General features: G+C 35.3%; 1 protein-coding gene across 1 annotated transcript in view; it reads left to right on the top strand.

Moving 5' to 3' along the window:
* Positions 1-25862, top strand: part of ERBB4 (erb-b2 receptor tyrosine kinase 4) — a 1360303-nt gene that overhangs the window by 990418 nt on the left and 344023 nt on the right. Inside the window, exon 13 of the mRNA XM_072617476.1 lies at positions 20747-20879. Coding sequence (XP_072473577.1) covers positions 20747-20879 — 133 coding nt within the window. The remainder of the gene's footprint in view (positions 1-20746; positions 20880-25862) is intronic.

Below are 25862 nucleotides of genomic sequence, written 5' to 3'. Positions count from 1 at the left end.
GAGCACACTATGCCCTTAGCCCAGTATAATGATGCCATTTTAGACTTCCTCAAATATGAAGGGCAACAACAAAGCGCACACACACACACACAAACACAAACACAAACACACTTACTTATTTATGCATGTATACATTGAGCCCAGGTCTTTCTAACTCAAAGATCTCCTTTCTCCACCATGTTATATATTTCCTGTCTTGATCAACTTTGACTAATTAATTACTAATAATACCAGCATTTGTTTATAGAACATTAAGTTTTCAAAGCACCTATCATCTCTTCCAACTCCTTTATTTTACAAGGGAGGAAACTGAGGCTGATAGATGATAAGTGACTTGCCCAAGGTCAAACATGCAATAAATAACAGAACCAGGATTCATACTCAACAATCTGGTGACTCCATATTTAACATTTTTGCCATGTTTCTATTGGACCCAAGTTATTTGGTCAATAGTATATTCTATTGTTCTTTCAAAATTATTCTGGACATTATATTAAGCATTCTATAGTATGAAATTAAACAGCTCTCCTTTCAGGCTAGTTATCTAGATTGCAAGTTCATTTTTGAAGTCTCACAAGCCTATGAAAAAAGGGTATGATGAGTCCTCTATATAGAGAGGAAAATTCTCAGTTTAGCTCAAATTTTAGCTCAAATCAAAGAAAAACAACCACAGTACTTGACTGGAATTGAATCTAAACAGATATCTGAATATGGACAAGTGTGGGCTGATCACTTCCAGTCCTGCCAATGAGATAAATAGGTCACCATAGAAATGAACTGTACATACTTCACTCATGGTGAATTCGCTTTTGATGAGTTATAGTCACAGTGAATTTAAAAACAGTCAAATGAAATCAAACTTTGTAAATTGCTTCTGAGATGTACTTTGTTTACTTTAAAATATGCTTTGCAGGTGATGGGCATAATATATATGTATACGTATGTATGTATGTATGTATGTATGTATGTATGTATGTATGTATATTTAATTAAATTTTAAAAAATGAAACCATTACCATATTCATGATGCTTTAGATTCAAAATGGTTTAAAGAAGTCAGGACAAGAAAAGAAAAATCTCCCTGAATCAATGAGGGGTGACAATTTAGTGAACTGTCTTGCTCTTTTAAGTCATGGATTTCAAAGCTGATGGTGCAGTTTGAAAGACTAATCCCAACTGGAGGACACAAAAACCAAAGAGAGATGGTACCTGCCTCATTCATTTAGGTTACTCCAGTGGGAACTGAATTTACAGGGCTACTGGCGATCTATGGTGTTATCATCGTACTTTAAAAAGTTTAAGAACAATCATAGTAGGTTCCAGAAAATTAATCCAACACTGACTTTCAGGATAATTTTGTGCCATACCCTTTGATCCAAAGATTCCACTGCTAAGTATATACTCCAAGGATGTCACTGATATAAAGAAAGGACTCTTTCCCCTGCTTCCCCCCCAAAAAACCAAACAAAACCAAAAAAATACAAACCAGAATACTCATGGAAGCACCTTTTATGGTGGCAAAGAAAAGGAAACAATGGAGAAGAACATCAAAAGGGAAATAAATATCTAAAGAAATTGTGGTCATGAATATAATGGGACATTACTGTGCTGTAAGAAATGATGGGTTTGATGAATTCAGAGAGAAGCACGGAAAGATTTCAGAGAAAAGCATTTGCAGAAACAAGCTGGAGAACACAGAGAAAGCACATATTGAATGAACCGATTCACCATGAAGAAATAGGAAAACTACACAGGCAATGACTGAAACTATTTAAATGGAAAGATACCAACTATAAAACAATTGAAAAACATGAAGAATTAGACATGACTGAAAAGACTGAACAACAGAAAGTATTTTTTATTTTCTTTTAATTCCTTAAAAATATATAATCTGTGAAGAATATGCTTTTCTCTTAAACATCCCAGATAAATGGAAATTTACAATCACTTTCAATTGCTGTTGCCGTTATTTCATTTATTTTCTTAGTTATTATGAATTTAATTATCAATGAATACATATTTCAATAGATAAAATGAGAGCAGTGCAGTATATTTAATTATAGATCTCTGTAACTGTGTTTTATTTTTCATATCCTTGTGTTCATATGTGTGTGTCTATTATGTATGTATACATATACATACATACATACATACATATATATATATAAAATGTGTGTGTACATACATAATACTTATACATAACAAGGTTGTAAGAAAAATTCCCCCATTTATGTTTCCTTCTAAATTTCTGGATCCTTTTCCCTGTTTTATTTTCTTCCTTTTCTTCTTCATCTCCCTCCCCCTCCTCCTCCTCCTCCTCCTCCTTCCTCTCCTTCTTCTCCTACCCCCTCTCTCTCCCTGTTCTTCTCCCTCTCCCTCCCCTCTCTTAACACATGACAACCCCCCACACACACATACACACATCCCCCCCACACACACATTTTACACATCACCTACCCATTGACTCAACCCTCTACTTCTCGTTGAATTTTTCCCATGACAATTAAGTAGAGCAAAGCAAACTAAAGCATCACATTGATCATGCCTGAAAGTCCATGACCCTCAAAGCACTTCAGCCCATTCCCTCTCTGCCCAAAGGTTGGAAACATGGTTCATCCTTAGATTTTTAAAGTCATGATGACTACTAATAAGACATACATAATACACATTTACATACATACATATAATACAAATACACATACGTAATACGCATCATGTGACTGATTCATTTCTGTCGTTTATGCCATTCCTCTTTTTATTTATCCCATTCCCCCAATTTTTCTGTAAGATACTTCCCAAGATCCAGCTCAGAACGACTCACCTAAGTTGACTTCTAAAAATTATATTTACAAATTCAATTCCATGAGACTTTATTTAGTGACACATTTTGGGTAAGGCACTATTAGGTGAGGGTGATAAAAATGGGAAAATTAAACATGCCTAACTCTCAGAGTTTACATTCTATTAGAATTCTATTCATCACTCCCATATTATCCTTTCCTTCAATTGTGTGTGTATTAACAGTAAATGTGTGCTGATAAATTCATACATGTAAATAAATATATAGAAACACATATATCTATACACATATCTATATACATACAAAAGTAAACTCATGGTAGCATTGTATATATAGATATAGATATACTATAATGTGTTATACACACATACATATATATACACACACATATATATATTTGTATTCCTTTAAATATCTTTTTCAAAATCTCCCAGTTGATAGAGATATTTATCCATTACAATGTATGTATATATGTACTTATATTCCTGAAAATATCTACATCTGTTTCTCTGTCTCTTCTCTCTTAACATTTACTTTTCTTCTCCTACCCTGCATTGTATTTATGTCCCCCACACCACCAAAATGCTTATCATTTACTTAAGGATATAGTCCATACACTCCAATTCCAAGATGTTCAATACCAAAAAAGCTCATCTTTTTAATATTACAATTATCCCACAGATTGTATATGGTCCAGGTCATGTTGTTTTGACTTTCACAAAATCTTTCACATCCAGTTCCTTCTCTTCAGTTTACTATGGGACTGTAGTAAGTCATATATGTTCTAGGAGCTTCAGTTTTGTCATCAATAAAATGAAGATAATATTATCAATAGAACAAGGTTCTTTTGAGAATCAGAGCTTGTATGTAGATCACTTTTTAAATGTCTACTAAAATTAACTATTTGTCTATGTCTTTATGAACAAATGCAATAAGTCAATTCCAGCTTCATGTCACACAGGAAGATAACTTATACTTGGGATTTCATCAATGCCGAGACCTTTTTATGTGGAAACTCCCTCTATGGGCATAAGCCACTATGGGTATAAGCCATCAGGTTTTCTGTAACTTATATGCCCAGCCTCTGGCCATTTTACCATGTTGCCTCAACATCTGGATAGTATATATTTTATATGCATTAGTTGCAATGGTCAGTCTTTTGAATGACATCAAGAAGACTTTATAATATTCTGAGTAATATAGTATTCTCACTGACATCAGTGTAATGTGATACATAAACTGTAGCATCTAAAAAGCTACTCTCCTTATAGACAAATTTTTATCCTTATAATGGATAAATATTTCAATCAACAGAGAGACTTTTAGAAGGGAACAAGAAGGGATATGTATAATGCTGGGTCAAAGTTTATGATTTCTATTATCTAAGATTTTTGTGATTTGTGATAGAAGTGGAAGAATTCCAATAAAAAATTTGTGGATTAGCTCTTATCCAAGGAGGAATAGAGAAGAGGTACATAGTAGGTAGGACTTGTCATACTGTTTGGAAACTTTTTTAAAAGGAAAAAATATATGTTTTTTAAACAACGACTCTGATTTCTTTTAAGCTTCTTTTTGAAATCAGGAAAAACACTGACAAAGCAATCATATTTTTTTCCATTGCATAGAAAATTGAATGCTATGCTCAGGTAATGTTTTTCATAGACCTCATGGTAGATTATAGATAAATATAATTATATGTATAAATAAAACTGATCAGCTGGTAGCAAGAGAGAAAACAATAGCAGTCAGGCAGAGGATCAAGTGATCACTTAAGAATTTCACTACCAGGGCATTTCTTCCAAAATGACCCCCTAAGATCCTAAGCAAATAAAAATGCAGTGCCTGGAGGATCTCTTAAAGTATGAGTTTTTCTTTCTACTGCTAATAAAAATCCAACATGAAATATTGCTACATAATATATAATAGATTTAATGTTATCAAAAATTCTCCATAAAAATGAATTAAAGGAAAATATTTTCTGGAGAAATATGTTTGGCATGATGTATACCACCTTTTTCCATAAAAAGAAAAAGAAGTTGTCCTTTCTTGGAGCTGAACCTGATGGGGCTATGGTTTGATACTTGAAAAATCTGCTCACTGGAAATGAATCTAGAAAAAATGAATTAGAAGCACAAATATATATATATACAGATATATGTACACATACATACATACATACAGTGTACTTATATACACACATATCAGTGTGCTTAAAAAATAAATACCAAAATAACATTTCATATCATGTCAGAATCTGTCGAGAATTAATGTAGGCATAGAATGCTAAGGGGATCCTTGTACATGGAATATCTAATTGTAATAAAGTATGACTCATTTTTGTTTAAAGTATTAATCTATTTTCCCTCTCAAATCATAACAATAATCCCACATAATAACCATGATGCATTTATATCTGCTATTGGATTTTACCTAAATCTGTTCATCATCTTAATACTGCATTTTAAAAATAAATTTAAACTTTTTTCATTAAAAAAGTCACTACGTTAGATGATCAAAATGAGATTTGTAATAGCCAGTTTTCTCATACTTGCCTGAATGGATAGATGACTTCAACTAATTAAATTAATTTTAGTACCTAACATTATTTTGAAATTATCATAGTGAATGCTGAAGTCACACATAGGGAACTCAATTATATACTTGGCACATTTTATGGTCGTGATATGGAAGAGGCTTACCATGTTTGGGGCTTATTGCTTGCTCATCTAGACAGAATGACAAGATGAACCCCCACTAGTAGTCTTATTCCCCACCATCCCCAACCAATCAACCCTCTTTCCTTCCTCTTCTATCTCTGTCTCTGACCCTAGCTTATCATAGAATTTATTCGGGGCATGGTAAGATACATCAGGAATACATGTGCCCTGGCTTAGACTTTTCCTTAGATTGCCAGATTACTCAAAATGCTTGATGAAATGGCAATCAACAGTGCAATCTTTCCCATACTATAGAAAGCCATCTGCCCTGTCACTGTCTCCTAAGGTCTTTGAAGACTCAATACCAGCTCTACCTCAAGGAGCTGATCTTCTGGCAGAGGAGAGAAGGGAGAAGGAAGATAAGAGGGGGGAGAGAGAGCTAAGTATCTAAGCAAATCTCTTTTTTTTTTCTGTCATACTATTCTAAGTGCATATTGAGTTCAAAAATCCTCTAAAGAATTTCTCATTTTATTTAATCTCCAATGACTAAAAATAGAATGAATTCTTAGAGAACATAAAGCACTCTGGTTGCTTTTATTGACTTCTCAAATTTAAAATGAAGCAAATAACCTCTAGATTTTTAAAGTGGATTTGGTTTTACTTCAACCGTCAGATCATAATGTGTGATCTCATGTTTTGTACAGTTTGACTTGTGGCCTATCCTGTTCTCTTATTGCTCATATGTACAGTTACAATCGCTGGAAATACTGGCCCACTAACTAAAGCAGCTTTCATTTTGCTATAGCGTTAAGAAAGCAGTATGGAACAGTGGAAGAAGCATTGACTCTGGAGTTAGAGGAGTTAGGTTAAAATCCTTCCTCCTCCAATTACCCATATCACCTTAGGCAAGTCACTTATTTTTCTGGGACCTCAATTTGTGCATCTGTAAAATGGGCTGGTTAGATTAATTGACCTTTGAGTCCCTTCATTTTCAAGCTATGATCCATGATTATTTTGCAGAAATGCTTAGAAGTGCAGGCATATGAATTTGTAATTTGTAATATCCTTTACAAACTTTAGATCTTAATGATAAAACAAATGTAACTGAAGGCCTTGAGGACTTCAAGAAACAAATATAATTAGTATCATGTACTATGTAACTCTAAAGGTGATCAAATAATCTATGTTACATGGTGCTTTAATGTTTAACAAGTACTCTTTTTAATGTATAAGTTATTATGGCAAGAAAACTATAGATGGGAAAATTGAATTTTAGAGATTGTCCACTGTCACACAACTAGTAAGCACAAGCATTTAAGAAGGGTCTATTTGTACCTTGCACTGTGCCTAGGCACTTGGGGGACAACAAAAGGAAATCACCTCCACTATTAATAAACTTACATATTGTCAGGAAAGACAAGATATTCAGAATTAGAAAGTTACATTTGAACACAAGAAGTGTTTCCTGACTCCTTGGCCAGTGCCTTGTCACCTGAACTATACTGCCTCTGTAATAAATAAACGATTTTAGAAAGTTATTCCTCTTGGACAGGCAAGACTTAAAGGGAGGCTTTAACACAGAAATGTTGAAAGGAGGGGAGATAGGGGGAGAGTTGAGTAAGAAAGAAATATTTTCTTCTCATCTGTTGAAGACAATTCTATTGGCTCATCTTCAGGGAGTGATTTGGATCTACCCAAGATTTCTCTTCCATTTCTATTGTTAAAAATATGCTACATTTTTCTGAGTTCAACTGTTGCTGCTATCAAAAGCCTACTGCTGCAGCTAAATGATGTCTGCACATTCCTGATGAGCTCATGATTTCTGAGGCAAAAGGGCCAAATGGCCCTGTTTTTATGAAAGGTCACATCTGTGCAGTACATTTGATCTGTCACATAGTGTCTGGACCCTCTTATTATGAAACCATCCCCATCATCCCTTCAGATTTCTCTAGTGCCTTAGGGAGCTTAATTTGCCAACAACCAATTCACACACCCAGAGCACTTAGTTGAAGGGAAATCTGTTCATCTTGGCTGCCTAGGTTTCCAGGGGGTAGCAGTTTTTGTATACTTTCTTATGTCTGACTATGTAATCGAAAGCCTTGTTATGGTAATAGCCCCCAGCAGCCTGAGACCTTATGTGAGGAATGGGAGAACACGAAGCCTGTCAGACACATTATCACAATAGCTTCCAAAATGCCCTTCCTAACTCAAATCTCCTCCCTCTCCAATCCATCCTTCCTACAGATGGCAAAAACTGATTTGATTTCCATAAAGTACAGATTTCACCATCTCATTCTTCTCCTCAGTAAATTCCAGTGACTCCCTTTACCTCTAGCACTTAAATCCTCTGACATTTAAAACCCTTTAAAATCTGACATCATTTAACTTACTATCTTTATTACATATTACTCCTTTCCATGTGCACTGTGGTCCAGAAAAACTGGCCATCTTCATGTTCCTCATGCTCTGGCCACCATCTCTTACCTCTATACTTTGGTATTGCCCTGTTTCCAGAGTATTCTTCATTTCTCTTTCTGAGAATCTCTAGTTTCCTTCAAACCCCAGATCAAATGTCCCCTTCTACATGAGGGATTTTCTGATTTCACAGTTGCTGATACATTCCTGAAAATCACCAATCTGCAAACAGATAACTTTTATAAACACACACACACACACACACACACACATACACACACATATATGTGTGGATGTGTGTAGATGTATATAATGTGTGCATATATATGTATGTGTGTATATATGTGTATATGCATACACATATATACACATAGATATAGATAGAGATAAATTAAAATAGGTATATGTATATCTGTGTATATTTGCATATATATACACATATGCATGTATATATACATATACTATTATTTTAGAAGTCAGTCAATTAGCAAGCATTTATTAACTACCGAGTGCAATGCTAGAAAATGGGAAAACAGACAAAAGTGAAAGTGACTTACAGTCTTGTGGAGGGAGATAGCATGTATATCCATAGTAATTAATGTATATGTATAATGCATAGAATATGATATAAATAGCATTATCCACACATATATTTGTATCATATAAATATGTGTATGTATGAATAATACACACACATATATATACACACATATAATGCATTTACTGTATGTGCATGGGTATATATACATAAGGTACATATATGCAAAGTATAGTGTATATATACATGTGTATATGTATGCACACACAGACATACCATATACACATACACATATGCATATATACACAATATACATACATATATATATACACATACACAGACACATAATATACATATACACATACGAGGCCCAGAAAATTTGACTTTCCTTACTTTAGTATACACAAGTTATAAGTAACGGCATTTAGACTTTAGTCTAAGTTCCCAATTTCCAAATGCAGAATCTACTTCAGTGCATGAGTCTAACTGGTAAAATAGAAAGAACACTGGTTCTGAAATCATAATACCTGGGTTCAAATTCTACCTTTGAGGCTAATGGCAGTGGGCAAGTCTTCTAATAATAGCTCACTAGCATTTATATAGCACTTTACATGTGGCCTCTCACTTGATCCTCACATCAATTCTATGAAATAGTCGCTATTATTAACCCTCTTTTACATATGAGGAAACGAAGACTGGAGAAAAGTAGTGACTTGCCCAAAGTTACAGAGCAAGAGTTTGAGGAAAGATTTAAAGAAGGCCGTCTGTCTCTAGGTTCATTGCTTTATCTACTTTACCTTCTAAATGCCTTATGATAGCCCAACTGAAAAATGTTAATGTTGTTACCAAAAGATATCAGATTATTCTGGCTGTAAAGACGCACACATGCACACACAAACACACACACACAACTTTCATAACAGCACATTTTGTGGTAGGAATGAAGAGAAAGCATGGTAATTACCTGATGATTGGGGGATGGCTGAATAAAGCCTGATGCAAACAACATTGGAACACAGACTATGTATTAAAAAATCATGAATACAAATAATTCAGAGGAAGATGGGAAGACTTTTAAGATCGTAGATTTAGGGATGAAAGGAACCCTAGACTATAAGGTCCAACCCTTCCATTTTGAAAATGAGGAAACTGAGTCTGAGAGAGGTTAAACAATTTGCCCAGAATAAATGGATGCTGAATAAAGTAAACCAAAAGAGCAACATAGGAAATTAGTACAATGAAAATGGAAACATCCATAAAATAAAATGGAGTACAATATAGCCAAGCTTATTCCCTGAAAAAACTCAAGGAATTCCTCATTCTCTTCATTGCAAAAGTAGGAGACTATGGGTGTGGAATATTGCATATGCTGTCAAATGTGGCAGATGCATTACCTAGTTTTGTTGAACTATGTTTTTTTCTTTTTTAACTTTTGGTATTAAAGAAAGCTCACTGGTTAGGAGATTGATATATTCAGAAATGAATGTAATATAAAAACAAAGAGCATTAAAATGGAGGTAGTACAGTTACACATAATAGCATAAAATGATCATTAAACTTTTAGCAATTCTAGGTTTAAACTATGTCATAAGGCAGTGAGTGCCACATTATTACTAAAGTTATTCCTAGATAGATTTTTATTGATCTCTTTATTCATATGCTTTCTAGCCTTTGTTACTTCAGCTGAAGTCTATCAATGCTCAACTTTTTATTTTTCAAGCTAGAGATGTGGACAACACAAATTGCATTCTCAGAATATTATATAGGGGGAAGGGAAGTAGGGTGGATTTCTGACCCATAATTTATTTTCTAAGAGGCATTTTCAGTATGCAAATTTGCCTCACGAACTCAGATGAGCAACTCATTCACACCTTCTAGTTTTTTAGAATTTTATCACTCTTAGAAATCATTTCATGGCTCTGGTCATATAACTAGCATATGTTAGAAATAGGACTTGAACTAGGTATTTTTGGTTCCAAAGTACACCATATATCCATTATGCAGTCTTATCTCCCTGCCATTTTCATGTAAGCAGAAAATAGGATAAGATTCTAAATCATTCCTAAAAATTTTATTTAATACCTTACCATGGCATAGAGATAACCCTGGATTCTATAAAGCAAAAGTACCGAAGTTCTGATATTTCATAACAAAATGTAAAAGATTTGGGTTCAGTCCTAAGAACAGAATGCTTTTTTTTTTCTTGTCCAAAAAACAGCTTGAGCTAAATGCAGAGGAGCTCTTCATCAAAGCTTCATCACCACCTCATCACATAGCATGCTTTGAGGTCAAATTAGAATTATGATCTGAATTGGTAGAGAGACTTCACTAATAAAATCTTTGAGGACATCAAAGTAGGTTATTTAGTTTGCTTTTGTAAAATACAAGAATCTATACATATACATAAAAATGCAGATGGGATAATTCCCTTCACACAGATTATGAGAATATGCCATTATTTTAAAGTTTAATTTTACATCTATTTGTATTTCATTCAGTTTCATGTATAAATGATCTTAAGATCTATCTCAACTGGATTACACAAGTCATTTTTATGAGCACATTTTGTTAACTGTTTTTAGTTGTTTTATGAGGAAATGCACGCACAAACACAAACACACATCCACTGTACTCTGAATGAATTAGTTTTTGGCTACCTTATCTGTCTAATCTGCGTAATAAAAAGGAGAGCATGACTGCTTGCTGAGGATGCATTTTTTGCAGTCTTTTGACCTCCTTGTTGTGGTGACTTTTTTCATCTGTTAATGTTCTAGGAAGTGGTATTAATGAGTTAATAAATGTTTTTACCATCATCTGTTTCCCCCCTTTTTTAGATTCAGTAGATTTAAAAACATTATTTTTAAAATGGAATGAGTTGGACTATTTTAATTATACTAAGTACCTTCCCTATTTTATTCTTTCTTCTGATTTATTCATTTTTACCCTTGCTCTAATTAATCACTAATCTTTCTTTTCACAAATATCTTTATCATAAAAAAATTACATGTGAATATTGGATAGTTTCCTACTTGTCCATTTCATTTTTTTTTGTGACATTGCCCCACATTTCCATGGTTAATGCCTTCTGACTTTCTTCTTGAAGAAAAGATTCATAGTATACAAACATAAAGCATCTGAGTAATTTAGAAATGTTCACCATCTTTGATTTCTTACTCACAAAAGAGAGTTTCTGTCATTTTCTGACATGTTCAGTCCTTTTTTTTTAAAATTTAAAATACTAGCTATCAATGAGAATTTTGACTTGGTTGGAAATATCCAACCAAGTTCTTTACATACCTCCTATTCATCCTCTGCTAAGGATGGTGACACCTAATCTGTTTATATCTACAATGGTTTTTTTTGCTTATGTTAATCAGAAACTCTGAAAGATTAAATGTCCAAGTATCATGTGAAAGGTTATTTCTTTTTTTCCTTGGGTATAGGATGAAACCAGGTCTTCGAATTCCTATATTTTCCTTTACAAGAAAAATCCTTGAGCTTTCTGTTTTCTTTGATTCAACTTTTTTCCACCTTCATGTTTTAATTATGATAAAAGTTTCAAAATTTGCTACTTTCTAAGCTACTATAGTAGTAGTACATTAATCCTTTTTTTATTTGAGCAAAGATATCCCATGCAGAATTTATCTCTGTTATACCTCTGTTCATCATTAATACAAAAATTCTAAGACCCCTAAAGACACCCTTTGGTCCACCTTTCTCTTCCCATCCCTTCTCACAGCATTGCATATTTCATGGATGACCATGGCCAGAGAGTTCATCACCTAATGATCACTTCACTGCTAATAACCCACTTCTGTATAAGATGAAACCATCTTCAACTTTAATGAATGCAAAATATCTTCAAATGACAGATACCAAAGAGTTCAGGATCAACACTTTTTTTTAAATGCCATCATATTTTGGAGAGAGTATGAAGAGCAATGATAATAACTTTGTTCTATTATAGGGGAGGGAAAAGAAGGTTATTACTATCTAAAGGTATAAATACATTGCTTCCTCTTATCTTTCAAATCTTTATCCTTTTAGAAATATAATTCACTCGTGTTTTAGCTATTCCTTAACTAAGAGAACTTAATAACTAAATATATTATTTTAAATTTGCCTCCACTTTGATGAAAACAAGCTTAATATTCTTTACAAGAGTAAGAAGCATAGGCATTTCATTCTCTTTGCAAAAATTAAGTCGATAGGCACAATTCAGCTAAGATAAAGAGAAATCTATCCCATAGTCTCCAGAGAAAACACACTGAGAGTTTAAGGTTGTCTAATAAATACATTGGTAAAGCCTCCTTAGAGGGTTTTATAATGCTTTTTTGCACCATGTCATTGAATATAGCATTTTACCTCCTCAGCATGTGACTCTCGCTCTGGTAAGTCAAAGGTTGTTGAAGCCTCAGTACCGATCAACAAATTCTTTTCTCTTAAGAGTTTCAAAGAAATGACTTCCCTGGTCTTTCGTTCCATGCTATATGGAGAAGCTTTCTTTTCAGTTTTCTATTGAGGGGGAGAAAGATAAGCCAACCTTATATTCTATCACTTCGCAATTTAGAAATGATGAATATAAGTAACATACAAATATTTTATATCAATAGACATAGATAACATATAAATGTATCTATGTGTTTATTACTTTATGTGTATATAATTTTCCTCCAACTGGAGAAAAATGCTTTAATAATTTCCTAAAGTCTCTAGGATAAAATATGAGCAACTCTTTTTAATATTTAGAGACCTTCATAATCTGTCTTCAGCTTTATTACTATGGAATGCTCCCTCTTATCCACGTTTCTTTGTGAATGTTATGGAACAAAGGGAAGGAAAAAAACATCCCAGCAATATGGACTCTTAGGAGATTCTTCAGGGCTGCTGGGTTCAGATAAATGAGAGTACCTCATCTCACCTCATGAGAAGAATACTCCAAGCAAGTAGTGGCCAAGTAGGCAGTAGTAAAATGAATCAAAGACCTAAGGCTCAGGTGTCCTGCCTTATGTCCCTAGTAACTACCAAGTGAAACTAGGTAGGCAGTCCCTCCTTAGGCTCCATGCCACCTTTTCTCATATTCTTAATGGCTTACCTTACCCTTCTAAGAATATTAGGGTGAGGAACTCATGACAACATCAAGAAAAGGCAGCCACAACACAGTGTTGTTTTTTTGTTGTGGTGGTGGTTTTGTATTCTTGTCCTCCTCCTCATTATTATCAGCACTATTGCCCTCTTTGTTGTTTGGTCATTCAGTCATGTCTCTTCATGACCCCATGTCTGTAGGCTTTTTTTTTTTTTTTTTTTTTTAGCAAAGATACTGGAGAGGTTTGTTTTTTCCTTCTCTAGTTTTATGCAGGCAAAGTTTAAGTGACTTGACCAGGGTCACACAGCTAGTAAATGTTTAAGGTCAGATTGGAACTATGAGTTTTCTGACCCTAGACCTAGTGCTCTATCTATTGTGTCACTTTGCATCCCAATGAGTACCCTATACTCACTTACAAATAGCTATTAAAACTAGTGATTTTTGGGCTACTTAGACAAGTCATTAGTTTTCCTTTGCCTTTTCTGTCTAGTTTCATCTACCACATATATTTTTGGTGTGATACTCTAAAGAGATGACCCATTTGATTAAACTAACATTACTCTCCTTCCTTGGAATCCATAAGTATTTTTAGGAAACCAGTAATAACAGCCTATATTGAGTTTCCATTCTTATTGACATTCCATATTTCAGGGAAGTGAATTTCTTTTCTCAATTTGATGATTAGATCAAAAAAAAAAAATCCTTGCCTTCTTAGTTCAAAATCTGGTTGGCATGGTGGCAGAAATATACAAAGAAGCTGCTTCACAGGTTGAACATATAATTATTTGAGTTTTTCTGAGAAGAAAGAACTTCTCTTCCTACAGAGAATAAGACTTCCAAATACCTCTGACTGGGTCTGTAGTGTCTTTGCAGCTCATAAACACACTGCAGGTACCATATAAAGAGCCCCATGGAGAGCAGTAAGACAATTTTACAAAAGAATGTAAACCTGGCTTAGATGTGAGGTCCTTTTTCATTTAAATAATTTATCATTGATATAATTTCTAATGAATTCTGTCACTTAATGTCATAGACTTCAGGCTTCTTTCCTTGTTTAATTTTTTAAGTAGCTATGTAACACAATTTCTTTAGCATTAGTGACACAGAAAATGTTCCACAATACTGCAGGACTACTTGATTATTACATGAAAGGATAGTGAGGTTGGGATTTGGTCCAATCATCTCTCTCTCTCTGTCTGTCTCTGTCTCTCTCTGTCTTTCTCTGTCTTTCTCCCTCCCTCCCCTCTCTCTTCTCTTTCCTCTCTGTCTATGTATGTTTATGTGTATATGTATACTTGTGTGTGTATGTTATATATGTATAACACACACACATATCTGTTCATACATATACGCACTACAATTATGCAGGGGGCAGCTAGGTGGTGCAGTGGGTAGAGAACCAGTGCAGGAGTCAGGAGGACCTGAGTTCAAATCTCACCTCAGACACTTGACACTTACTAGCTGTGTGACCTTGGGCAAGTCACTTAACCCCAATTGCCTCATCCTGGGTCATCTCCAGTCATCCTGATGAATATCTGGTCACTGGATTCAGATGGCTCTGGAGAAGAAATGAGGCTGGTGACCTGCACAGCCCTCCCTCACTCAAAAACAAAGCCAAGTGCAAGTCATGTCATCATTTCTCTGATGGCACGGTCTTCTTCAGCAAAGAAGAACGAACACACACAATTATGCAAATGAAAACACTGAAAATAAGGCAGACTATGATTAATTGTACTGAATGGTCTTGATCCCTGTGCTAAGCAGTGGAGTGGATGTAGCCCTGGGCCTATGTCTAAGATCAGAGTTCAGATCCCACTTCAGACACTAGTTACATGACCCTGGGAAAATCATTTAACTTCTGTCTTTGTAAGTTTCCTCATCTATAAAATGAGGACTGTTGTGAGGCTGAAGTGAGATAACATGTTTAAAGTACTGAGCCTGGCTCATAGTAGGCACTTAATACTCTTTCCTTCCTTCCCTCCTTCTTTCTTTCTTCCCTTCCTTCCTCTCCCTCTTCCCCCTCCCTTTTTCCCTTTCTTCCTCCCTCCCTGCTTCTTTTCCCACCTTCCTTTTCCTTTCCCTTTCCCTTCCCTTCCCTTTCCCATTACCTTCTCTTCCCTTTCCTGTGCTTTAAGAACGTCTCTTTGACAGTATCATGGAGAATGGCTTAGAGAGAGGAGACAACAGAGACAGGAAGCTTGATTAAGACCCTGTTGCCATAATTTAGGCATGGAAGGAAAATCTGAATTAGGAGAGGAGCTATGCCAGTAGATAGAAGACTGCAGATGTAAAATACATTGTGAAGATAGAATCAATACTTCACAACTGTATGGATACGTGGAGTGAGAAAAAAAAGGGAGTTGATGATAAATCTGAGAAGACTTCCCATCTCACTTCATTGCGTAAATCAGAGATTTTCAATGTTGGAAGAGATCCCAGAGGCCATCCGATCCAACTCATGCATGAGAAGGGATCCCCACTAGAACAGACAAGTGTCTGGAATCTACTGGAAGGAAGATCTTTAAGGTGGAAAGCTGTGCATGTGGAAAACATCATTTAATGTCAGAAGTTTTAGTAGTTTGTATCTTTGCTGAACCCCCACCCCTCAGGTTTTATTCTTTGTGTAAGGGCTTGTTATCTGGGAGATAAAGAGGAGAGGGATACATTAGGAGATGTAGGTCATATAAAATCAATGGATATTACTATTTTTTAAAAGACAGAATTGCCTGAAGCACTGAGATTTTTTGTGACTTCCCAGAATTATGTTGTATTTTTTCAGAGGGGAAATTTGAACACAGACTCACAGACAGTCTCTATGAAAAACTGTTCAGTGAATGAATCAATAAATGACTGAAGAAGCATATAAATGATATATCTGTCCTTGGTCTGTGGCACACTAGAACGAGAGAAGGAACTTCTTGGAATATTTTGACATGTTCTGTTCTGTAGAGGAAAGATATGAATCAAAGAAAATCCTTTACCCTTAGCTTATGACCCTCTCTTCTCACCACACTCCTGTTGGGTCTATATCAGCTTCCACATTCCTTTTTTTCAGTAGTTTGATTTAAGAAAGATGAAATGCCTGTAATTCATTTTCTATAGAAAAGATCTGTCTGGGCTTTCTCATGTACAATATAGAATATCATAGATCATCTTCCTGGACTATCTTAGGTCTTTAATTTGTTCTCAGGGAAAGTACTAAAAAAGAACACTTGATGTTCCTGAAAAATCTTTAAAAAACTATAATGTAATAAAGGTAGCCCAAATACTACTATTTCACAATGTTGTTTTCCACGCAGAATAACCAAACCCCAACTTAAAGCCATCCCTTAGCCAATGCCTGGATAACAACTTAGCTTAACTCTGATGTATATTTCAATTTTCTACTTCAAATTAATGACTATATATTGAAGGGATATAAAGTACTTGATACAAACAGTTTATTTATAAGAACCAACACTTTATTATGAGCAACTCCATTTCCACTTGAAGAGGCATTAAATTGATTATACAACCTGTTTATCCCCAAAGCAAAAGGAAAGAGAGTGATCTAAACTTTTTTTATTAGCCCAATTTCTCTCAGTCCAGAGACAATTCCTTATTGATTGCCTTGATTCTTCAATCTTTTGACAAAGGACATCAAGGAAATCTGGCTGCTGAATTTCCAACTACTCTGTCTCTGACTAATTAATGATATATATATATTTTTTTGTTTCTGTGCTTACTACTTGGTTATTTATTTTGATTCTCTAGGAAGGTGATGTCTGTGGCTATCTTAAGGTGGAGATGGGGGGGGGGGGGCGGGGAACAAGTCCTAGAGAGTAAAGAGTTCCTTCTATTACCTCCTTACAATATGCTTTTTTTTTGAAGGAGAGGGTTTTTGTCCTCAAGTCATCATTCTCATCCTCCTCCTCCTCACCCCTAATCCTAACTACTTCTAATCATTAATTTCAGAGTCAGTGTGATGACTTGGTGCATCAGGTCTCCTCACAGGGACTTGATGTACTCTTGCCTACACATAGTCTTGACCAGCCCAGAAAAAAAAAAACAACACTGGACTTATTGTTAGAAGGCTTTAGTCTAGTCTTGGCTCTGTTACTTAATAACTCTCTGATGTGGGCTAGTCAATTCATGCCATTGATCCACGAGTATAAAATGATGAACTTAGATTAGGTGAATTTCAGGGTCTTTTGAATTCTGATTAGAGCCTCGTTTCTATCTAGTCCAGCCTTATTACGGACTCAAATCTTCTGAAAAATCAAATTATATAGCCTAGTTTTCACTGTACTTGTATCTTTCATTTATTGTCAAGGAACTCATGACTTCTTTTGATGAATATTTTTCACCTAAATGCATTTTCAGGGAGCAGTTTGTCTAGGAGGCCATAAGATCAATGATATTATCTTAAAATTTTGTCAAATATACCTGAATATGCTGACTCAGCCCACTACAAATATGTTAACTAATCTAAACTGGAAGCTCACTGTAGTTAGGCTATTATTATATTTCTCCCTAATTGATTTGCTATCTCCCTAGGTTTGTGGCTACAAATCTCATCTCTCCTCAAACCTTTCCTCCACTCCCTTCCTTGAGGACCTCATCTCATACTTTTCAGAAAAAGAATCCATTTGCCAAAACATCCCTATTCTTCCCTTCCTCATCTTATATCATTCAGACAACTTTCCCCCACTATCACTTCTGTCACTTCAGTGGCAGATAAAGAGATGGCCCTCCTCCTTCCCAAGCCAAATGTTTCTATAAGTGCCCTGGATCCCTTCTCCTCCCTGACTTCTCTAGCTAATGAAGCCCATTCTCATTCCCACTCTTTTTCTTATAATTGATCTCTCCCTTTCTTCTAGTTCCTTCCCTACTGCCTACAGATGTGCCAACATCTCTTCATCCTTTACACACAAATAAACAAAAATAATCTCCCTTAATCTGGCCATCTTCACTAGCTATTGTTTTACATCTGTTTTCCTCTCCTCAGCTAAACTTCTGGAGAAAAAAAAAAAGAAAACAAAACCTGGTATCGAAGTTACTATTGTTTCTCTTTTACCCAGGAACCCTGAGGGTCTTCCCCTCCCAGTTCGATTTTTTGCTTTTTGTTTAAAGAGGCCATTCCTTAAGTAACTTAAAGAAGCCTATTCATTGAATGGGTGTATCTCACTCAAAGTGAGAATGTGATAAGATTTTAGCCTAAAAGGGTCAGGGTCTCCCATTGTATCCTGGGTCATCTCCTTTCCTCCTGAGGAATATCAGGCCACTAGACCCAGATGGCTCAGGAGGAGGAAGTGAGATTGATGACCTTGCACAACCCTCCCTCACTCAATCAAAGTCAATTGCAAGTCATGTCATCATCTTAATCTCACGGTCCTCTTCAAGAATGAAGGACAAACACAACAACTCCTTCCCTCTCATTCTTCTTAACCCTCTGTAATCTTATTACTAACTTCATCATTTAACATAAACTGTACTCTCTAAAGCTACAGATAATCTGCTAATTGCCATTGACCTTTTCTCAACCTTTATCCTATTTGACAATGTAGAATTTGACTGTTGATCATCTTTCCTTGCTGGATACTGGTGCCTCTCTAGGATTTTGCAACATTACATTCTTCTCATTAACCTCCTGTCATTCAGCTTCTTCTTATTATGTTTTGCTGGTTGTTTCATGTCATTCTCACAAATTGTACATATTCTCCAGTGCTCTGTCCTGAGCTTCCTTCTCTTTTCAGTCTATACTGTCTCACTTGATGATCTATACAGCTGATTCCATCTTCTATATATCCATCCCTAGTCTCTCTCCTAAGCTTCAGTACTCCTTCTTTCATTAGACACTGGATGTCTTGACCTTAATGATCTGCAGCCACCTCAAACTGAGCATATCCAAAATAGATTCATTTTCTTTTCTCCTAAAACATTCCCCTTTTTGAATTACCCTCTCACTGTCAAGGGCACAAACATCATTCTAGTTATCCAAGCCTAAATTCTCAGTTTCTTCTGAATTCCTTTTTCTTACTCACCCTATATAAATATAGTGAGTTGTCCACACTCACAAACCCCCCCCCACATGTACATGTATATATATATATGCATATACCTATATATACACATGCATATATACACACACACATGTATGTGTGTACATATGTGTCTATATATACATATATATGTATGTGTGTGTCTTCACAACATTTCTCTATTTGACCCTTTCTTTCCACTCATACAGTTATAATCCCAGTTTAAGACCTTGTGTCCTATTGTCAGGGTCATTGCAATAATTTTAAATTATTGAATTTAATTTGATAAACATTAAGCACTCATGCCTCCTCAAGTACTATCTTAGGTATGAGAAATACAAAGGCAAAAGAAAAAAAATTGGTCCCCTGCCCTCAAGGAGACTAAATTCTGTTCAATTACTGCCCTTTTTTTTTTCAAAGATAGTTTTAGAAATGGGACTGTTTTTATCATTAATACATGATTTAGGCTGGTAGGTGGCACAATGGATAGAATGTAAGACCTAGAATCAGGGAAGCTCATCTTTTTGAGTTCAATTCTGATCTCAGGCACTTACTAGCTACGTAACCTTGGGCAAATCACTTACCCTTGCTTGCCTCAATTTCTTCAGCTGTAAAATGGTCTGGAGGAGGAGATGCGAATCATACTGGTGTCTTTGACAAGAAAACATCAAATAGAGTTATGAAGAGCAGGGCATGACTGAAAATGACTTTAAAAACCTAAAAGAACGATCATGAAGGAAGGTGGACTGGAAGTCTTCTCAAGGTCACGCTCCTCAAGGCACCAGTCATAGAATTCTTTTCTTTTATAGCCATCATTATAATATATAATCTTTAAGAAGATGAAGGTTGATGGGCTGTGGCCTAGCCTGGACTTTGATCTTAAATGGAGAAACAAAAATTAATGGTCCTTCCTCAGAGAAGAATGTAGTTCATTCATATGGCACTGTGCCATTAGGTAACACTGTGATTTGCAGTAGTTGTCTCTGCTTCCTCTGAAGTGAGTGAACTATTTTAAAGAATAATATCATTGAATAGATATGCATAATAATAACAAAGAATAATAATAAATTTCCCTAGACTTTTTCATGTTTTAAATGGTCATAGAATGTCTCATTTAACTTTTTTGTTGAAATTTCTAGTAATGAAAATTGCAGTTATATATGTGTACATGCTGATTTAGGCTTAACTTTTATTCTTCTTTTCTCCTCCATTTTCTCTTGTGTTTTCCAGCTGCAGAAGGAATGGTATGTAATCTTCTGTGTTCAAGCGATGGCTGCTGGGGGCCAGGCCCAGACCAATGCTTATCTTGTAAACGTTTCAGCAGGGGACGGACTTGTATTGAGTCCTGTAATCTCTACGATGGGTAAGAAGTCTTGCTAACTATCTTGTACCCCATGAGTTCTTGACTAGTTCCAACACCTAGACTTTTTTAAACAATAGCAGTCTGATAAACTTTCAGGATGTATGTATTGCTTAAGATTTTCAGTGAACATCAGGTACTTAACAGTCTCTGCTGCAGGGGACAAATACTTTATAGAAATATACAAGATAGTTCTTTAGAAAGGAAAAAGAAGGCATATTTGAAATAAATTTTGAGTAATCAGACAGAAATAGAAATGGACCTCTATTGGCCTCCCATTGACTTAAAAAAACCACAAATTAAAAGTATTTGTATTTAATTTTATGTTTATTTTATTAAATATTTCCCAATTACATTTTAAATTTGATTCCTGCTGCATTGGGTAGGCTAGGAGTTTGACAACTCTGAGCTAAACCACACATTTTGAAACAATTTTGTGAGTAGCTTGTACGTCTGATTGAATGATGACAATTTAAATAGACAGTTTGGATAATACATATAATTCTACCGTATTACTTGACATAGATGGCTGTCTTTAGTTTTTTCCTTTTCCCAGCCCTTAAATTCTGTGTTCTAAACATATTTCCATGTTAAACTTCCTTGTATTGTTTATAAATGTACAGTAAATGAAAACCTCCAACTGTAACTTCGGATTGGATCAGTAACAATAGTCACTGAATTTTCCATACTGCCTTAAGATTTACAAAGTGTTATATATACATTATTAGCTGATGTGAATTTCATGACTACCCAGTCAGTTAAGAAAAAAAAAAGTAATATTACCATTTTTCAGATGAGGAAAATGAGGGCTAAAAAGGGGGGCAGGGGAATAAGCATTTATTGAGCATCTGCTATGTGTCAGGTACTGTAATAAGGGCTTTTTTTTTTTTTCAAATATTCACTGCTTTGAGCATTACAGAACCCTAAGAGGTAAATGCTATTATTTTCCCCATTTTACTGTTGTGCCAACTGAGTCAGAGGTTAAGTGACTTGCCCAGGGTCACACAGCTAGCAAGTTTCTGAGGCAGGATTTGGATTCAATCATTTTGACTCCAAATCCTATATTTGATTCATTGTACAACCTACCTTAATTAAGGGGTGAAGTAACTCAACCAGGGCCACACAGATAAAGCGGTGTCAGAGGCTCCATTCAGACTGAATACAGGCCCACCAAGCTGCTCTTTGATGGCAGTGATACAATGTATCTTCAAGGGCTTGCGTTTGGGATTGCTCGTCTGCCATGGAAATAGACCACAACATGTGGTGGAGAGTTACAGTGAAAGACCTTGAAAACATTGTGCTATTAGCATCGTAGCAACAAGCTTAATCCCTACATTTTAAATGAATTTCTGTTTTCCCTCAGGAACTATAGCCATCTTATTAAAAACAATAAAAATAACCATGTACCTTGTTGCATGGCATTTCATAGACTCATAAAATCAGTTTATCATATTTTATTATTTCATGCATTGTGGTTGTCCCTCATTAGGAATGATGAGGCTTTTGTTTTTAATGTTGACCCAAAGTCAGATGTTCTCATATGGTTAACTGCAAGGATGTGCAAAAGTTAGGTTTGTTCTGCCTGACTTTGATGCCTCATGTCCCCTGTCTTCCTGTAACCCTAAACATTATCACACGCTGGACTCCCTCTGTTTACACTGGTCTCGGAGACCAGTGAACATATAGTAGTGCAAGCCTGCAGATCGCTGTGATACGGTTATACCTGTCTTGGAAAGAGAGTAAAACTTACCCTATGAAATGAGGAAAAGATGAAGAATAAATGTTGAAATATGAAAAAAGACTCTTATTTTCCCCCAAAACTATCAGTTATAATTGGGATAAAGTACTGCAACACATAATGCATTTTCTCCTTCTGAATTTTCTTCTTTTATGTTTTTCATGTAACTATTAAGAGGTGGTTTCACCTGACAGGTTACATAATTAAAAGATTTTTCAGCAGAAGCAGAGTAAAGCGTTTTCGTGGCATATTGAATAGGGTTTGGAATAAGGAAAACTTCGACTGAAATCTTGCTTCAGATACCTTCTAGTTGTATTCCTCTCAGCAAGACATTTGTCTTCTGTGTGCCTCATTTTCCTCATCTGCAAAGTGAAGGGAATAGAGAGCAATTTCTTAACTCTGTTCCAAAACTAAATCTATGTGCTTATAAAACATATTCCTGAGAAAGAAAATGCCCTGAATATATGTGGTAAGAGCAAGAAATAATTTGCCCATTGCTTATCATCATGATTGCAATGCCAACAGAAAATAAGGAAGGACCAAAATTCTGGTGCATCCTCTGTGCCTAATTTACACAAGAACATACAAGTGAGTCATAACAAATGAGGAGGCTTTGAAGGGTTACAATCTGCATCTTCAGAGTGAATGCTCAAAAAAAAAAAATAGTTGGAGATTCAGGACAAGAGATTAGAAGAAAGAGTAGCATTGTCTTTTTATTTGGACAATGAAAGAAAATTAATCTTTAATTGGGGGAGGGCAGGATTTGAAAACAGAATTATATTGATAGACTATATTTTGTAAAACTGAAACCTTGGTTTTCTGATGTTATCAGGAAATAAATTATTCTAGGCAACAGAATTTCTAAAGAATCTGAGGTCACACTTTTGAAAAATTCCATTTAAATTAATAAGCACTTATTAAGCACCTACTATGTGCTAGTACTATACTAGGTTCTAGGAATACAAATGTAAAAAATGTGTACAGTCCTTGTATTCAACAAGGAAGCATTCTATGAGAGGGAGGCTACAGAATGTTCACAAATAGGTATATTTGATATATTAACAAATATATATTTGTCAAGATATTTGATAGATTGACAAATAGACAATTACACTTAAATAAAAATTTAAAAATGTGTGGAGGTGCACTAATAAGTGGGGAAATCAAGAGAAGCCTTTTAAATGAAATTTATTTGAGGGAAACCTTGAGGAAGATGCAAGTTGACTAAAGTGTTTCTAAGGATGGAAAGCATTCTAGGCATGAAGAATAATATGTACAAAGGAATAAAGATGATTGCTGGAAATTAAGTGAGGAGAGCAGCAAAGAAGCTGGAAGAGGGGGTCTTAACCTGGAGTATATGGAGACCTCGAAGTGGTCTGTGGATACATGTCAACAAGTCAATGAATTTGGACAGGAATAATTACATTACGACAGCAACATCATCAATAATAGTATCTGGCACTTTGAGGTTTGCAAAGAATTTTCCAAATATTTTATTATCTCATTTTATTCTCAAGACTTTGGGAGATAGGTCATATTAGCCCAATTTATATATAAGAAACTTGAGAGAGACTTATTCACAACTAGTAAATATCTGAGGTTAGATGTGAACTCAGTGTTCCTGACATCAGAACCATCTTTCTGTCCACTGTACCACCCAACTGTTTCTTTTTGTTCCCACTAATTTCTAAACAAAATTGATCATTCCCTTCAGTTGTAACGGAAATGATCAATGTCACTCTGAGAAGAGGTTCATAAGTTTCTCCAGACTAACAAAGAGGTCCATGGCACAAGAACAGTTAAGAACTCCTGGACTAGATTGAGATATAAGTGAGGGAGCGTATTAATGTGAATAATGTTAATAAATCCTAAGAAAGAAGTTGGGTCCAGATTGTGCAGGAGTTTATATGCCAACAGCTGAGTTCATATTTTATTATAGAGGCAACAGGGAACTCTGCAGCTTCCTCAGCAGGATTGGACCTGAGTTTTAGGAATATCATTTTGGCAGATGTGTGGCAGATGCAATTATTCCATAGTTATCAGATAAAGGATAATCACTTTTGTAAGTTTGTAGGTGGAGTGGGAGGAAACATCTCTTCCCTTAGTCTGCGTCTTGAGTTGTCACTTTGCGGCCCTGGAATCTTTAAACTGGGGAATCCCTCCCCTATACACCTCTATTTGTGCTTTACCAGATTGGGAAGAGGTCAAAAATATGTAAAACAAAGGGAACTTTATAATAGGAAAAATGAATCTTAATTTTCTGGCTTTCAAACATTGAGTGTCCAGTGATCTCTGGTGGAGTATGGACTCTAGTCTCTTAGAATAGAAGGCATGATGGAGAGCTAAGGTTACTGCCAGCATCATGTGTACTCATATTCTGCACCTTCCACCATCCCATAACTCAAAGTAATTGATCCTTAGTCAACTTTGCACATATACCACAAATAACAGAAGTTGATAGATGAAAGTCACATTATTACGAAAAAGGCAAATACCCACAATTTAGGAAGAGGTAGATAATTAATTCTTGGATGTCATTATTAGAAAATTGAAAGATTTTTACCTAAAAAAAACTTTTATATTTTACATGAAGATGCTTTAATTCAAATGAACTAAATAGGAAAGTATGATTGCTAAATCAGATCAGTCTTTAAAGAAAATTCATCAAAATAAGGAATTCCCTTTAGTAAGGTACATTAACAACTGCCCCTCAAAAGGGATTGCCTGGTGTTTTAAGAGATATATTGTTTTTTCCACAGTCACACAACCAGTATATAGCAAGGCAGATCCTGAACCTAGTTCTTCTTGACTCTTGACCAACTCTTGACGATGATAGATTCATATACTATTTTAAGATTTGCAAATCACTTTACAGTTGTCTCATTTTATTATCACTGTATCTCTGGGAAAAGGGTACTCTTATTATCCCCATTTTGTAGATGAGAAAATTGAAGCAGATAAAAGTTAAATGACTTGCTTAGGGTCACATAGAAAGTATCTGAGACAGGATTCCAATACAGATCTTCCTGATTCCAGGTCCATTGTACTATTCCCAACATGATGCTGCTTCTCAATGATGCCAGTAATAACAGCATTAATATTATTGATACTAGATCGGTAACCTAAGAAAACAAAATCTGTCATATTAAGAATTTTCTCCCTACCTTGTCTTCCAATGACAGATATTTTAAAACTGGGGGAAACCTCTTTTTGAAGATTCATCAAAAATAAATTGAAAAATATTGAGT

This window comes from Notamacropus eugenii, chromosome 6, assembly GCF_028372415.1.
Source record: "Notamacropus eugenii isolate mMacEug1 chromosome 6, mMacEug1.pri_v2, whole genome shotgun sequence".
NCBI classification, from domain to species: Eukaryota; Metazoa; Chordata; class Mammalia; order Diprotodontia; family Macropodidae; genus Notamacropus; species Notamacropus eugenii.
The sequence above is the reverse complement of the archived record's forward strand: the minus strand, read 5'-3'. Positions and strand labels throughout refer to the sequence as shown.